At 36.8% G+C, this 18,712-nt stretch overlaps 1 protein-coding gene across 7 annotated transcripts in view; it reads right to left on the bottom strand.

Annotated features, from left to right (window-relative positions):
* The window catches only part of LOC121325533 (myopalladin-like), a 139,693-nt gene that overhangs the window by 8,412 nt on the left and 112,569 nt on the right, over positions 1–18,712 (bottom strand). For 6 of the 7 annotated variants that reach the window (XM_041268154.1, XM_041268153.1, XM_041268156.1 and 3 more), the window contains 5 exons: positions 14,212–14,826; positions 8,565–8,706; positions 7,327–7,431; positions 3,061–3,111; positions 179–400 (listed from right to left, as the gene is read on the bottom strand). In XM_041268154.1, the coding sequence (XP_041124088.1) occupies positions 179–400; positions 3,061–3,111; positions 7,327–7,431; positions 8,565–8,706; positions 14,212–14,826 (1,135 nt within the window). The remainder of the gene's footprint in view (positions 1–178; positions 401–3,060; positions 3,112–7,326; positions 7,432–8,564; positions 8,707–14,211; positions 14,827–18,712) is intronic. The other variant, XM_041268155.1, reaches the window with a different exon arrangement.

Below are 18,712 nucleotides of genomic sequence, written 5' to 3'. Positions count from 1 at the left end.
CTTTTTAAAACCATAAAACCATTTAAAAAAAAAGAAAGTACATGTTTTATTTTATTTTGTCCAGAACTTATTTCATGAGTTAAAAAACCTGGAAAGAGACTAGAGGCACCAATCCTGATACTGGAAATGCAGTCCGACCTACAGTGGAAACAGCCTTCAAAAGGCAATAAATTCGTACCTTTGGTACAGGTATCCCGACCACTTTACAGGCAAATGAAACTGGAGTCCCCTCCAGCACGCGGAAGTGTTTCAGCTTCTTCTCAAAGATGGGCGCTATGCACTTGCCCGTGGGGATAGCGTCGTGTTCAATCTCGTCATCAGATTCATCCACTGGGGTGCGTTCCAGGCGGAACTCAATCTCACTCATCAGTCTTTGTTCAAAGCTGGACACCTTGTACTCCTAAAAGAAGAAGGGGGATTTGGTACGACGTAGCAGGCATTTACACCCAGTCTCACTTTCTTAACCACTCTCTTGACAAAACCCTGAAAACAAAATACACAGTTGAAGAGAGCTTCTTGAAACTTAATGCAAAAAGCAGCTACAGATGTGTTTAACAGCAAGCTTAAACTACAGAACACAGCAGTGGATGTAAAATATGAACTCAGGACACCAAAAAAGATGTAAGAGACTGCAAGCAATGGATGTTTGTAAATGACAATGGGCCCCATTCGCAGGCCCCATTTTAGAGGCTGCTAAATTAAGAACTGATTTTTGTTTGATAAACATTGTATTAGGTTAAAAGGTGCTTTAAGAGTTAGAATAAATGAATAAACCCTTAAAACAGTTAAAATGGTTTCATGAACTGCAATTTAATTAACTATATTCCTTAAAAACTGCCCTTAACAAAATGTTCCTTAAAACAGTCCTTAGGATTTTGTGAATAGGGTCCAATAGAATAAAATGATATACATTTGCACTCTTTACATCATGAATACTCTGCAGAGCTACTACTTACTTTGTGACAAACATGTATAACCACGTTTTTATTTGTGCGAGTATTCCCCTTGATTGTTCTGTTATGATGATTTAGCAGTTAGAAGTATGAATAGCAGCTGTATCTTGGATTTGGCTGGAGTAATGATTAGTTGTAGTCATTGTGAGAGTAAAATGATTAGAAATGGAATTAGCATAAAATATTTGTGAGCTACTTTTTCCTTTAAGTCTGTATTTCAAATAGCTTTTACTGTTGTTGACTGTTTGGCTGTCACTGTAGTTGCTGTTCTATTTAGATGGCAGCGCGCTGTGTTTATTATTTTTTAAAAAGGGAGATTCAGGAGGGAACAGAATGCAACACTGTGACTGAAACACCTTACAACATGTTGATGCAGAGTCGTTATCGATATGAGATGAGATGTCAATGTAGTTCAGTTGTGTGTATCATGTGAAAGATTTCTAGGAGCATGCCCCGATACATACATACTTTGACAAAATAATTTTGGTTTGACTGTGGCGTTAAACTGTCTGTGTCTATGAATTTGTGACAGATGCCGTCCCAGAGGCATTAAGCCCGGGACCGGGACTTGGACTTTACATTTCAGGACTGTCCCATCCAATTAGGGACTGGTGGTCACCCTAAGACACAGTACGCATGAAAGGTTAGGTGAATACAAAATTCAAATCTATTGATTGAATAACAGATAACTCCATCGCTGCCATTGATGTTAACACTGAACTGAAACATGTGCCTATTGGATTTAGTTTCTTGGGGCTAGTGTTATGAATGTATTTGACTAGAAATAAGTGACCTTTCTTGGCAAGGAGTGGCAAAAAGCTGAAAATGTTTTGATCTTACACATATCTGGACAACATTTATAAACTGTACCATTTATATACCAGTAGAGGACATTTACTACTGCATGTGCTTCCTTCACAACTAGCAATCTAAGAACTCTATAAGAAATGTATGGACACAAATAGTTTGATTTATGAAATGATTGTATTAGCTAGTGTAGTGTCATCATTGCCCTGTGTATAATACAGTGAGGATTGCCAAGCAGTGCTGTTTATAGCTAGTAATGCATGGTTTTCTTTAAATGGTTAGCTCTCTTTTGTAAACTGGCAATGCTGTAGTCTGATCTCAGGGGAAGTTTATAAGTTCATAGTTTTGTGAAATTCCACTGCCCACAAGCAGATCATTTATTTTTAAATAACTGTCTAGATAACTAATAACTAGTGGCTGTAAACAATTGAGGTTTCTGTTTTAAGCAGGATCTAAATATTTATTTACAAACCTTTCCTTTCTACACCAGCCATTTAGACTTTTAAACATATGTGGTCATGATTCAGATTAAAAGGATGTGTTTTAGATCATCAATATGTATTGTATATATTTTGGAACTGCATTTTTTTTTTTTTTTTTTGTTATACTTACACTTGCAGTAAATATTGTCTCTGAAAAGACTCCAAGACTGATTAATGCTGTGTATATAGGCCCACATAGGAATCATGTGCAACACTATTATTCTTCCCCACCTCTCTTCCCCCATTCAGCTTGAGGAGTCTTTTCAAAAACAATTTTGCTGGAATAGTTAGTAAGTAGGGCAAAAAATGATCACGCAAAAACAACACTAGTTAATCATACCGGCACATACAATAGAATAATAAACCTAATTACGAAAATGTAGATGGGGGTATCTTCGAGTGAGGTTAAGATTGTTACATAAACAAAAATCTGTACCACCGTGAATGAGACATAAGAACAGCTGCTTTAAATGAAATATGCATGGGTAACACTTTGCTGTATCTAAACAAACTATCATGAGCAAGCATGATAATAAATGGTAAACAGCATGCAGTACTTATTTGTCCAAAGGCTGAAATGCAGGAGAAAGAGGGCTGTAGTGCCATTTTAAAAAAACCAAAAACCAAAAAAAACACCAACAACAAATTCCAGATCTCAGTAAACTGCATACTAAATTGCGACAGACTGTATTTAGAGTAGAGTGTTTTGTCCATGCAGTCGGCTACAGTCTGCCCCCATGCTACATTCAGAGATAAAGAGAAGTCAGGGCTTCTTCGAGGAGGAAAGATTCAAATAATAATCAGGGTTAGGACTTAACCTGCTGTTTACCAAGTGAGTTGCGGGCTGATTCTATCATATGCTTAATGTCCTGCAGGGGTAAAATGATAAAACATGATTATAAAATTCTAAAGTAGTTTAAATACATGTCCTCTGATAATAATTTTATGGAAATGTGTAAATACAATACAAACTTAATGAATACATATGCTTTCAAAACAAGGTCTGTCAAGGTATTTCACTATAACCTAAAATGGAAAATGTTTATATCAGGGCTAGATTAATGTAATATTACTGCCACTTTATTAGGACTTGTACCAAAGATGGAGTTGTTCCCCTGATCACAGCCTTGATACAACCTAGCATAGACACCGCAAAGTGCTGGAAGGTGTCTTGTGGGATGTTAATCCATTCCGTCACTGATATTTCATACAGTTGGTGCAGTGAGGTGGGCTTGTGATAAGCTACGGCGTTCATTTGACCTTTCCGAGTCATCAAGGGGTCCAGGGTATACCAGGAGAACACGTCCCACACCAGGGTGATGCCAAACCAAACGTCCTAATGCTGTTTTCCATTCAGACAAAATGGTGAACTTTTAGTTATATTACCCGTTGGCCTTAGAGTAAATAGCATTGCAGTTGCAAGTCAACGGCAACGTGCAAGGGCAGCTATAGTAGATGGCACCACAGCACACTGCACCATAGCAGTAGTATCAAATTATTAGAACCAATACACACTGGTTATACAGTACCATGGTACCATATCGGTACTAGTGTCTACTGTATCCAGACCATTGTACAATATTTATTCCAAATCCATTGTAATTCCATTGCTGAGAATTCTAGGCTCTGATGATGCCAGTGTTTCTTCAGAATAATAAACTGGTATAAACATACTGCAATAATATTTTTCAAACTTCTCTACATGAATATAAAGTTGTGAGGAATCAGGCCTGGTACATTCATTGGTTAATCTACAAGCCTATTACCAGCAAGTCCCAATGAACCTATAAGGTGTATATCTATACCTATTTCGCAAACTCAGTCTTGCAGTGCTTTCGAATTACCACCTTCTCCCCAACTACCACAGCCTCACTCCCAGCCTCGTCCTAAGGGGGGAGTATACGATGCTCCTCTGCCTCCAAGGGATGAGGCTGTGCTCCAAATACTTTTATTTTTATTTGTATTCACCCATTGTTTGGGTTCAATGTTTTTGGAAATCTGTAAGATTTTGTATTATAATAAAAGTGTTTATTTAACATAAGATTGTCCTGACTAAAACTCCATACACTGTAAACATATTCAGTGGCAGCAACACTTTTTCAGAGAGTTAAGATTAATTGAATAAGATTGGCATACTTCTGTAAAAGGTCACTAATTTATGTCAATTGATTAATGTGTCAAGCTATTTAAAAGGTAGTTTTTATTAATGGCCTAAAAAATGTTACAGGTGGCAACAAGAGGCTGTAATAAACTACGCTACTTGTTTTATACTGTACACAACTGAACCTAACTACACTATACTGTACACAGCTGAACCTAATTACACTATATTGTACACAACTGAACCTAGCTACACTATATTGTACACAACTGAACCTAACTACACTATATTGTACACAACTGAACCTAACTACACTATACTGTACACAACTGAACCTAACAACACTATACTGTACACAACTGAACCTAACAACACTATACTGTACATAACTGAACCTAACTACACTATATTGCACACAACTAAACCTAACTACACTATACTATACACAACTGAACCTAACTACACTATACTGTACACAACTGAACCTAACTACACTATACTGTACACAACTGAACCTAACTACACTATATTGTACACAACTAAACCTAACTACACTATATTGTATACAACTGAACCTAACACTATACTGTACACAACTGAACCTAACTACACTATACTGTACACAACTGAACCTAACAACACTATACTGTACACAACTGAACCTAACTACACTATACTGTACACAACTGAACCTAACACTATACTGTACACAACTGAACCTAACTACACTACACTGTACACAACTGAACCAAACAACACTATACTGTACACAACTGAACCTAAAAACACTATACTGTACACAATTGAACCTAACTACACTATACTGTACACAGCTGAACCTTTTAGCACTAGCTCCATGAATGCAGCATAAGTAATTTGATGCCTGCTGCTCTTAATTGAGTATCAGAATACCTGGCCAGGTTAATTTAATTCTCAGTTCAATTGCTAAATAAGTAATTTTGTTCTCATTTTTAAAGTGGGCCTTTCAGATTCCATAAGGTAAAATTAGGTGAAGCTATTTCAATTTACTGTTAACTTTTGGTAGGGGTTTATCTTTGCACTGGACTTTCTCTCGTTTTAACTGAGGATCTTTTCTTTAATTGCCTCATGGACATTCTATTTAGATTCAGGTGTTTTCCTTAATTGCCTTCGCAAAGGTCTTATTGGGCTTGATGTATCATTAAGTCTAAGTATCTTAATTGGTGGCTCTTTAAATAGGACTATTACTTCGTAATGGGGACAGTTGGTTCCTTTTTTTGCTGGGGTGATTCTTTTTCGGGTGTGGTTTTTTGTGGATGCAGAGTGTTTGAAGAGGGCGTTTGCTGGTCTGTAAGGAGAAATCAGGAAGCAATAATATTTTTGTTGTTAAACAGTATTTTCTCTAATCTGCCATTTTTCCAGTTTAAATTAACCAGTTATCTAATCTCCTGCCAAACTGAAACTATCCACATCATTCAAATTGTTTATATGGATCCTAAGAGCAACAACAGTGACTAATCCAGTTATCATCATCACTTTTTGTCATCTTACCTGGTTGGAAAATCCAAGCTCTATAGGACCAAGGAAGAACTGGGTGAGATCCCCTAATGGGGAGGAATCTTATTTCTTTTCTGCTGGATAATCTGGGCTGTTCCGACTGTTTTGGAGTATTATCTTTTTTGTTTATTTATTGGGGATTAACGAGCACCCAGCACAGAAGTTTCATTTTTGTTGTGTTTCAACTTTTCTGTTTCAATTACATTTGCAATACGGATTTATAAGGACTGCCTGATGGACTGTGGTAAACATTTTGAATGGTTCAAATGCTGTCTGTTTAAAACTAATGTACTCCAAATGTTTGATACATCTGTCTCAAGTATAATATTCAATAACATCTGTTATTTGAACTCTGTCTTCTGGTTTAATTGTCTTATGTTCTATTTGTTGTAAACAAGCCTGACTTACCCCGCAATTTTTCTTGGTTCTGTCGTGCAATCCTACTGCTTTGGAGACTTATATTGTTCAGGGTAGTTTATTTTTATTTCCATCAAAAAATACTAGTTATTGGATGTTGCTTAAGGATTGGGTTTGTTACACCCTAACTATACTGTACACAACTGACCCTAACTATACTGTACACAACTGAACCTAACTATACTGTACATATAGTGATCTCAGTTCACACAGGGCGAGGCAATCCACACACAGACGGAGGGCAGGAACGATCCTGAGACTTCTCGCACTGATGAAAAGCACCGATGCCGCGGTGCAAGGCGCATATATCGGGCTTATGTACTTGTATTTGATTGTCACCTACCAGCCCTGCTGCTGCCTTGCCCAGTGGACGCTACATACACAACTGAACCTAACTACACTATACTGGCCACTTTGGGTTAAATATATTTTGGTGTATCAATTGCCTAATTTTCAGGTTTTTCCCACAGAGCACTGTGATTGAGCCAGGAGGGTAAACTTACTGTATCCTCGCTCAGGCTAACTTGTCTGGTTTTATCAAGTGCTCCTGGCTGTATTCAAAAACACTTTTCAAATGGAGGCATTTTATCTTTCTCATGATGACTCATGGAGGGATTTCCACAGAATGTTTTTTCTTAAATGTGCAATATGCATTCCACCAAAGAGAGAGAAAATATATTTCCCTTATTGTGTTTGCTTGACAGAGATTGACTAATGCAGGCTGATAGCATTTTCAAAGTGAAATACATATTTCAATTTGGAATCAAAAATGAAAATGTTAGTGCATTTCAAGGTCTTATTGTGAAAGGGTTATAGAGCAGGATAAGTAGGAACATGTAAGTCCTTAAATTGACACATTTATTTCTCTTTCAGTGTTCCAAATTACAATTTGAATAAAGACTGTGATAAACAGCCCAGGACATCCTTTATAACACTTCAAATGGCAGGTAACATATACAGTACATTATTAAAACAAATGAGAAGGTTGAAACAACAGAGAAGCAGCTCTGATAAATTAGCTATACAGTACCTGGGACCGTGAACACTCCTCCACAACATCAAAATTGAAGACTGGGGCAGCATGGCTTTGTGGACCAAGAAGTCTGCGAGCCATTTTGTCCTCATATGTCAATCTCTGGCAGAGGAAAGTAAAGGAATATTCTTATTCATTTTTTTTTTTTTTAAGCTCCAATAATACATATTATTGAACACAGTACATAAAGTATGTATTGCCTCAATTCATCTCACACAAATTACTTAATAAACAACTTAGTGTCCCTTAAGTCAATCCTCTCCTATTCACGGCAAGATGTCTCGTGTGGTGACACCTCAAATATGATCCACTTAATACCAAAGCTGAATGGGTTATTTGTTCTTTTTTATAAAAAGAATGTGTTTCTGCAATGGTGACTGCTAAGACACATATCACATTAAGTGCTGTACATGTTTTGGTGGTGTCTTATAACAATACACTTGTAGTTCCTGGGTCATTTCACCTCAGCAGTGTTTTCTGGGAAAGAAGCACCTTAGCAGCTGAAAGAATGTCAGTCAATAAAGGAAGAAGCTGACTGGTATTTGACAGGAAAGAAGCCATGAAGGGGTGGGGACAATTTCACTCTCCAGGTGAAATGATCCAGGGAGAACAAAACAGTATAAAATATTTTCATAGCGTTTACTCCAGTCTTTAACTCAAATTCAGTTTAACAAAACTGAGAAATAAACTAGAGATTAATTGATACCATACGTTACATGGCTTAGGTGTTTGATAATAGTTTTCTAAAGTCAATAATGTGTTTTTTTCTCCTTTGGTTGCAGTGCTGACATCAGCCACTGTTTAGATAAATTGAATTGAACAGTTAAACTACAATATGATATTTTCTATTTACTACTTTACTCCACTTTAGCTTTTTTTTGCACAGAAACGGACCATGATTACAATTGCCAAAGAAATTGGTAGCTTAGGGGTAAAAGCTTCACCCCCTGAAACTGGCTTGCTTCCACGTCATCCTATGAGTTAAACACAGTATGCATCTTTAATATTCAAGCTCTGATAAAAAAAAAAAAAGGACATTCTCCAAATACTGTTTTGTTAAATTGTATATAGAATAAGCATTTTAAGGTAACTTCTTTCATATGTGCTAAAAAACTTGAGATCCTAAACCTTTAATGATAGAAATGTTGGTATCAGCATTATCAAAGTACCATCTTTCTCCAGGGGAGGCAGTATTAATGGAATGCACACCAGCACGCAGACAGACAGGCCCATACCTGTCCATTGTGCCAGTTGTCTTCTTTAAAGCGTAGCTTCTTCTCCAAGTCCTGTAGGATGGTGTCTTTAGTGTCACGGATCTCATCATCTGATACTGAGCGAGGAGACCTCGGATTCCTTTTCATTATTCCTTGGGGATTTCTAGGGAGGGGGGGGGCAGTTGACTTGAGCATTCAGATTTAATCCACCACCACCCAATCCTTGGGGGTTATTGATAAACTACACTGGATTTTTACTATTTTTATACTCATCCACTAATGAGCCTGACCCTCACTAAACAATTGTATTAATAATGACACAAACAGTCATCTGTTCCATGCTTCAAACTTTGGACGACTTAAGAAAAAAGAGGCTATCAGTGCTTGTTTGGTTCCTAGTGGCTGATTGATCACAGAACTTAAAATATCCAAATCTCAAAACTACAGTTTTTTTTTTTTTTTTCTAAAGACCCGTTTTTTTTTTCTTCTTTTGAAAGCTTTGACTTTCCAGTGTACATTTGCAACATTTTTGTTATGAGTCAATAATCAACTGAGAAACTACCAAAGTATTTTCATTCCCCACGACTCATTTCATAGAGCAAACATCTTGTCAACCAAGCACCTAACATCAGTCCACATCACTTGTTACAAATCTGAAACTGTTTAATATTTAAACGTTAACTAGGAGACCCGTTAATTGTACTCTGAGACAACCGTCTGTTTGCCTCACTTTTAAATACCTAAGGCATTACCTTAGGTGACAGAGTCTTCTTGAAATTCACATGTTGTACTGGAGGTAAACAGTACTGTTCTGTATTGTAAGAGCTGCGGGTTCAGTCTGTGCATTCAGAATAAGTGTAAGTCATTTTAAAGCAGGATCCAAGGAGGAGAACCAGGCATTTGAAGAGAGCACTAAACATCTATGAAGACTAGGAATTAGGAAGACTAGGGATTCTTATGAACCCCTGAAGGGATACAGTGTTTACATGCTTTTAGTAAGTGAAAGTCAAGTTTTAGCAGCAAGGAAAAATAACTTGTTTATCCACAGATGAAGTAAAAACATCTGTGGAGCCACCCAAGTTGTCAATTTAGCAGTCTGGAAATGCACACACTTTAGAGTCATTGCAAGTCTGCTGCATTCTGAGTAAAGCACAGTACACTCTGCTTCTAGGCCTTCTATTAAATGTGTCAAAGACTAAAACCTTGTTCTGGGATTTGACCTCTAGACAGGCACTTCTGTTGGGTGAATACAAATGTCTGTCAAAAACACTATTTAGCTAACAGGATTTTACGGTTTTAGTAATATTTTGGATTCTTATAGAAATCTTACAAGTAATCCTTCATAGTGTACTATTGATTCTAATTGTTAGTCCAACTAAAATGTAACCAGACAAGCTTTCTTTTCACATCTATTTCACATAACAGCATTAATAAAATAACACGTTGCTTATTTGAATTGTACTCATTTAATCTACAGTATATCTATGAATCTTGCTCCACATGTCAGTATCAACTGACCAGCAGTGACTTTTGTGGATCAAGCAATACATTTGTATGTAAAGGTTTAAATGTTTGTCTACTTAACATTCTGTATAGTTTCACAGATGTTTTTGTGGTTACAAATTACAGATTTAAAATGATTTACAATGCTGACAGCCCTCAAGGAAAACAAATGAAAAACAGCTAGTGGAAGCGCGGCTCGACAAGACTGTGGACGAACAGAGAAACAAAAACAAAAGAAAAAGAAAACCCAAAGAGAAGAAACAAAAAATAGAGTGGGGAAACCCTTGGGCAGACCCCCGACAGTGTATGAGAATAGGTGGAGGGAACAGCAAAGTGTAGGACGGAGACCTGGGTCTTATGGCTAGCGACGACTGGGCAAACGTTGCAGAGTGTGGCACCTTTATTTTGTAGTTTTATTACTGTGTTTTATTTTCATTTTTTCTTTTGCGTTTTTGTTTTCATTATTCTTTTGAGCACCTGCGAGCGCGCCGCAACTGAACTCTGTACCCAAAGGAAGTATTCCGGTGGTCCCGTCTACCCATGGTGGTAGTCAGGCCACGGACAACGGCGCCCTCTGCGGGCTAAAATAAATAATAGAAAAATAAATACACACTTTTCTGTCTCCCGTGTCAGTGAATACCCATACCCTTCCACAGGTACATGCTGTTATTGTAAACTAGGAACTGAAAAGGATTACTGATTTTACTGGTCAAAAGTTCAACATAGTTCCACATTTTCAGTTCTCTTTTAAAAAAAAAAAAAAAAAATTCTGGTAATTTTTGAGTTTATTTTATATATTGAAATACGAATAAAATCGGTTAAATGAAATATCGTAAAAATTGGGTGGGTGGGGGGGGGGGGAATCTCAGCATACACACTTTACATTTGGAATATAATGCGTAGCAGTTCTGGTTTCATTAATTTTAATGACCCTGGCATGTATGACAGAAACAATATCTACAGAAGGTATGAACACTAAAAAATACTGTATTTTTGTTTAAGTATTTAATTTTTGTTTTTGATCAAGCTAGTAGTCACTATGCCCAGGAACTGCCACAATACTCAAACTTTGATTGGCCAACATAATCAGGTGAAAATGTGTTGTTGAAGTGAGAGAGAACCCCAATGTGATCTTTTAGAAATAACATCTTCTAGGTGGGGGGAGATTTTGCAAGACTGTTTTCAAGACAGATTGACGTCTCTTCCTAAACAAAATGACACCCACTGTGGTCATAGCTTCAAAAACTTCAAGGTGTGAACAACCTTTGTTTTATTATTTTGAATAAACAATTGTCTGCTTATGACAATTAGTATTTGGAAAGTAAGTCAAAGACTGTCCCACTTGTGGATTGAAGATATATGTTGACGTTAACATTTATAGCGGCATTCTAGAAGTTAACAGACAATGGCAATCTGTATGCTTTCAATGTAACCAATGAACTAGATGTTATGAAGATATTGGTTCTTGGATGCAGCTATAGAATTGGAGAACTGCTTGTTTTTTGAAGGTTAGAAAAAGGATTGTTTTTGTGCCACAGGTGTGTGTGTGTGTGTGTGTGCGCTCTTCTCATTCTTTTCAATTCTCTCAATTCTAAGCTTCTCAACATGGCTCTGGACTCCTTCAAGCGACAAGGATTAGAGACCTTTGAAAGCTTCCAGGCGGCTATCTGACCTGTTGAGAGGAACCACTGCTTGTGTCCAACTTTCAACACAGAAAGCTACATTCTTGTACCCTGATGGACTTTCCTACCAACAATCTACAAGGACATCACCAGGAATTCTTTTCTTTGAGGAAATCACAGAAAAAAAGGAAAACATTGTTTAAACCACTGGAAACAAAATAATTCCTTGAACTTTGTTAAATCCTTGCAACCATGATGATTGAACCAGAAAGTTTCTTACAAGTCTCTTAAACCTATTTTTTAAATGAAAGTTTGGTAACTATATGACGAATTATTGAATTTCTTGGAGCATAGAACTTTTGTAACACTGAAATATTGCACGTAGGCAATAAAAATGTGCATTATAACTATCATATGGGAGATAATTAAATTGAAGAAGGAATCTATGAAAATGACCTAGGAGTTTATGTTGACTCAGAAATGTCTATCTAGACGATGTGGGGAAGCTCTAAAAAAGGCCAACAAGATGCTCGGATATATTGTGAAAAGAGTTGAATTTAAATCAAGGGAAGTAAAGTTAAAACTTTACAATGCATTAGTAAGAACTCATCTAGAATATTGTTTAGTTCTGGTCACCTCGCTACAAAAGATATTGCTGCTCTAGAAAGAGTGCAAAGAAGAGAGACCAGAATTATTCCGGATTTCAAAGGCATGTTATATGCAGACAGGCTAAAAGAATTGAATCTATTCAGTCTTGAACAAAGGAGACTACGTGGCTACCTGATTCAAGCATTCAAAATTCTAAAAGATATTGACAATGTCTACCTAAAGAACTTTTTCGACCCGAAAAAAGAAACGAGGACCAGGGGTCACAAATGGAGATTAGATAAAGGGGCATTCAGAACAGAAAATAGGAGGCACTTTTTTTACACAGAAAATTGTGAGGGTCTGAAACAAATTCCCCAGTAATATTTTTGAAGCTGACACCCTGGGATCCTTCAAGAAGCTGCTTGATGAGATTCTGGGATCAATAAGCTACTAACAACAAAACAAGCAAGATGGGCTGAATGGCCTCCTCTCGTTTTGTAAACTTTCTTATGTTCTTAAAAGTAATTTTACTTTTAAACTGAGTTATCTGCTTTTATTTTTGGAAGTTAAAAGCACTGTTAAGATATCATACATCGTAAGTTAATGGGGAATATTGTTTAAAAATATTAAATTAGCTACATACTATGACCAGAAAAATAATATATTAAAGATATGTATTAATCTTGGTAATTAATTGAATGTATTTACATTCTATAATGAATTTTTATATACTAACCTATGTAGTAAATATCTGTTATAGCAGTCATGATCACTGCAAAACAACCACTGTATTTCCCATGAACATTATTTATTACAGTGATTGTAGCTAACACAGTAATTCCATACAGGTTCCCTACCAGGCACGTTCATTCACTATATAGGTCTCACATTTTTAAACACTGTATCTGGAACTACACTAGGTTAAAGATACCCATTTGCGGGTCTTTCGTTCTGATAGTCTTTCACTTTACTGGTCATTTCACCTGGACAGTGAAATTGTCCCCACCCCTTCAGGGCCTTCTTGTCTGACAGTAACCAAGCAGCTGCTAATGATGGACATGCTTTGCAGCCATTAAGATGCTTGCTGAGGCAAAATAACATAGAAAGTGCAACAGAAACTCAGAACGTTCTGCTACACACTGTACAGTAGTACCAGATGGTATGTTCTAAAATTAAAATATTAATTAATAATTTAGCAGACGCTTTTATCCAAAGCGACTTACAAAGACTAGGGGGTGAACTATGCATCACAGCTGTTGCTGCAGAGTCACTTACAATAAGACCTCGGTTTTACATCTCATTTGAAGGACAGATCATAAGGAGGTTAAGTGACTTGCTCAGGGTCCCACACAGTCAGTGGCTGAACTGGGATTGAATCTCCTGGTAACAAGACTCTTTCTTTAACCACTGGACCACCAAGCCACCCATGTTTACAATATCATGTTTTTGAGATGAAATTGCATGACAGATAAGATTCATGAAAATATTTTGTGAGCTACAACCACTTTAAGGCATCAAAGATGTTCTTCAGGTACAATACCATAAATAGTGGATCTGAGGGGATGGACAGGTTGATTATGGCTTAGGATGGAAGAGATTCAGAATAGCTATCTCTCTCTCAAATAACAAACTGCACATGAGAAACATAAGACTAAATGTAAATGTTATCTGCAGAAATGATTAGCTATGCTCAAAATGGCATTGGCATTAATCACCAATGGCTTGGGCTTCAATTGAAAAAGATTGAAAAAAAGACAAATGTTACTGCCTATTCTATTACTGAGTGTTTCATAAAAATTGATTATTGTATGCTTTTGATCTAATGTATGTGTGTGTGTATATAATATATATATATATATATATATATATATATATATATATATATATATATATATATATATATATATATATATATATACACACACACACTGAAGTCCCTCCTGTCTAGTACTCACACAGAGGGGGCTCTCTTGGGTAGCCCCATTGCGTTGGTTGGTTGAGACGCTGGAAGTGATGGAAGCACAGAGCTGAGGAAAGCCACTGGGTTCTGGATGGGGCTTGATGTTGAGCTGCTGGGAGTGGGGGAGGCAGCGGGAGACTGGGGCCGGACAGAAAAAGCTGAGAAAAGGGAGGTAGGGGGAGGGGGAGAGCTAACAAATCTAGTGGGGCTTGTGGGTGACTGCAAGACCCTGGTTTGAAACGGCTGCCCAGGGTATGTTGGTGTTATTGGGGATCCTGTATAATTATCTTCACTCAGTGATCTATGGGACGCCTGGGCCATTGCATTTAGCATGGGCACAGGGGATTCGGTGGGCGAGAGGTTCTGGGTAGCGATGAACTGCTTGGGCCTGGCATAGTTGAAGGTCTGAGGGAGGCTGTTGTTGGTAGGGGGTGATACTGGGGTCTGCTGGAAGGGGGGATGGCCTGAGTTAAGGATGTTCATGATGTGTGGATGCTCAGTTGTGGACGGAATGGACTGTGATGTAGGCTCAGTCTTGTGAGTGGGGAGTCCCTGTTGCTGTTGCTCAACAAGAACCTGGTTGTGAAGAACCTGGAGCTGGACGAGGTCACTGCACATGAAACAGAAGAGGAAACATAGAATCAGGGTGGATTATCAGCAATGTCAAACAACACAATACTACAGCAAACATATGACAGAAGCTATTGCTTGGAACAGTACTCAATAACAGCTTTCTGTAAAAACTATTTAAGGGTTGGTTTTATGTTTCCTCACAAAGTCTAAACAGTGAAAGAGTTGCTTCAGCTATGCTTTATTTAGTTGTTTTTCATTGTTCAAAGACAATACCAAGTCATAGAGATGCTTTCCTGACTTTCAATTGAAAGTTTAAATTATTAATCATCATAGCAATTTAACACTCTTTCCAGGCAGTTACACAGAGAAAAACTGATCTAAAGTAAACTTTGCAGAACACTGCAGGCACGAAAGCTATGAATGAGAAAAAACATATGCTAATCTACTCAGTTCTCTGGAAGGCGTAGAATAACACTCCAGTTATTACAACACAAATAACATGACTTATGTTATAATAATACACTCCATTTAATTTAAATATGTCTACGGTCCAAAAATAATTCAAAACATGACCACAATGTTAGTTTCATACTAGTATTACAATATAATATATATATATATATATATATATATATATATATATATATATATATATATATATAGGTCTAGCCTTCACAGATGTGTGACCCATTCACTTTTGTTTTAAGCACTAATTTGATTTTGTTTTTAAGTCTAATTTGATATTTATTCACTGTCTGTTTACAGTAAGGGGATGTGCTGTTGTAGGTTTGTTTTGTATCACATTTACTTAAAGACTTTATGCTTCAACACCATACAGTGCATATGTATTGAATAATGGAAATACTGCAGTTGGTTCCAGTCAGCTACCTATGCCTTATGGATAATGCCAACTTGTATAAACTGTGGCTTTTTACCAGTCGCATGCACAGCCCAAGAAAACTTGAAGCTAATGAAGTGGAAAGCATTTCGTTTTTCCAATCTCAAATTATAAACTCTAAATAACATACTGAGTGGAAGAACTGCACCCTATCTGGAACAGTGACAATCTTTGTCCATTTAGGGGTTTTTATTGAAACAAAGGGAAAGAGATTGTCTTTCCGCAAGTGATCCAGTGACCCATGACTTTCTATTCACACATATGGGAAAAGTCATGGATCACTGGACTTCATTTCCTAAACCATATCATAGCTGAGCTGAGTTAAAATCATGGGCATTATAGTGGAGTTATAAGGCTTTCAAAACAATTACTTTATCTAGCATTAGCACTTTTTTGTGTTCAATGCCTTTTAGTTCATTACTTGTTTTATGTTTTAATTTGGCTTTTTACAGATTGTTCAACTAAAACACTAAAAACTGCAGCTGTCTCTACCCGGTACAATATTGAATCATTTCCTATTCTTTATGCTATGTGGCCTGGTTGCAGCTAGACCATAAACATAGTTGTTGAGTCTATCGTGCCTGTTAGTTACTGTGAGTAGACCTTGCTTAAATGTGAGCTGTATTTACTATCAAAATGATGCTAAACTGGACAAACGTAACGTATACAAAGAAAACAAAAAGTTGGTGGAGATACTGAACAGAGTGATAATTTGAGGTACACTACAAGGTTCCAAAATTAGTAAAATAAGCACCTAGAGACTGGATGTCCAGCTTTAAATGAGATGCTTCTGTGAGCAGATGAGTTTAGTTTTATTAAACATGGTAGTTTCATTTGCATGTGTTGAAGACATGACATTCATTTTGTTTGTCCGATTACTTTGTTGCTGCTTGCTCTTGGTACATTGATTGAATACAAGTCTAAGGGCATTATTCATATAGTCACACCATATGTAAAATATAGCAATGTGCTATAATAAACCAGCATAGGAAACAAGACTTTTGCATACATTGAGCCTGACATGAGCTACAGCACCTAAACTGATTTTATATCAGGAAGTAGCAGCCACTTTTATTGCTAAAGTGTATCTGCATGCTTCAAATTGAAGTAAATAAAAACATGTGGAAAAAAAACAAAAAACCTAAATATTTTCATCTCCAGAAAAGGGAGATCAGTGACAGTACTACTTGTACCAATAGGAGCCAAGAACATTGATTTTAACCTTGGCTTTAAGCAGCTCACCTAATCAAAGTACTGCAGTGGTGTGCCATACAAGTGGCTAATTCACCTCACCGTGCTTTAGTGACCCCGACTGGAAACTAGCCATTCCTCCTCTCTGAGGTTCAGTAGTTTTGTTACATTTGTTACACCAGTTTGACACATGAAAATAGATGTTTGGCTTGTGGGAACTAATGTTTCCAGTTGATCTTTAGTCCTCCAGATCGGAAAGTGGGTTGCAAAATTTTAATTGGGCATTTCAAACTAAGTAGAAAAACAGGTCTAACAAATTTTAAATGGATCAAAAAAAGATTCAGAAAAAACTTAGGGCCTTAGGAAAATGTTGCATCTATACACTTGAGGGTTAAACAATTACTTTTTATTTGCTACATAATGAATCGCCTTTTACTTGACGGTAGGCAAAACTTTTTATAGGAGGAACTGAGTAATAATCCTATGACATGAACACCTGCATAATCTAGCAGCCTGCTGCTGTGAAGAGATCCCTGCGGTTTCTTGATCGATAATCCTTAACAAATCCACATGCTGCTCACCGGAGAAAAGGGGTGATGAAAGGCTAACCAGAGCTTAGTAGACCTCCCTTTGCTTTACCTTTCAACTCTGCCTCATAAATCCTGACAGTAAACCTATTGGCCTGTGAGCCAAGGTGACAGTGCTTGTATTGGGTAAATATAACTGCACAAGGCCTGAACAATTGTGTCAGTAATTCCTGGCTGAATTTTATTTATACACACCCCTGTTTGTTATCAGACACCCTATTTAAACTCTTATTGGTGATATACGACCACTGAACATTACCTCCAGCTTTGTTTACGTCTTAAAGCTCTGTTAAAACTTGCATAGGCCTGCTTTTAAAATATTTTTATGTACCCTGTCTTTAAGGCATTTTGCTAATCTCCCAGTTGGTTCAGTAAAAGACCTCACCATGACTGAGGAGAGAACATGAAAATACACTGATTTTACCAACAATTAATAATAATTCTGATCATGAACATCATATCATTGTACAGCTATAGAATGCTTCCATTTTAATTATATAAAACTTGCAAGAAACTACACAAGACATTCATTTAATTGTGCTTTCCTGTGACTACATGGCTTATCATTTAGCAATTTCCCTGATAATTCTGCCATAGTATTTGAATGATGGCAACATGAATTCAAAAAAGTATCTTGTAAATATGACTCTGCAGCACTGAATACAAACAGTAATTCAGTGCTAAAACTCTCAAGTCCTGCTGTATTAAGTTTGCAAAACCATTCTAGTGTTCCTGGTTTCTATAACAACTTGTTTCATAAATAGAATCACTATATCCTAATTTCAAAAAGTAATTTCAATATATTTCTCAAGAAGTTCTATGATATGTGTGCCATACATATGGAAGTCTAATTAGAAAAGCTTAAGTAATACACAATACATCTGTTTAAGCTGGTCTTTTGTCAGAGTCCTACATCATTTTAATTGGTTTATGAAGCCTTATTTGCAAACCATTTTACTTTTATATACCACTGATTCTCAAAAACTATTATATTGCGTTCCCCCTCCTTTCATATTCTACGTCCTCTTCTATTGTGGTATTGAATAAGCACATGGCACTATAAGAATCACTAAAAGGAATGTGCAAATTTACAATAGTAAACTGACAGGGTGACAATATTTTAGCTTCTTGTACATTTTAAAATAATAACAAAAATCAATAAACTTGAAAACCCTCAAATACAAGTCAAGTGTTTTTTATAGTCCAACAAAATTCTTAATTGCAAAAACTTGACTGAAGCTTGAAGG

The sequence above is a fragment of the Polyodon spathula genome, chromosome 13, assembly GCF_017654505.1.
Source record: "Polyodon spathula isolate WHYD16114869_AA chromosome 13, ASM1765450v1, whole genome shotgun sequence".
Classification (NCBI taxonomy): domain Eukaryota; kingdom Metazoa; phylum Chordata; class Actinopteri; order Acipenseriformes; family Polyodontidae; genus Polyodon; species Polyodon spathula.
The sequence above is the reverse complement of the archived record's forward strand: the minus strand, read 5'-3'. Positions and strand labels throughout refer to the sequence as shown.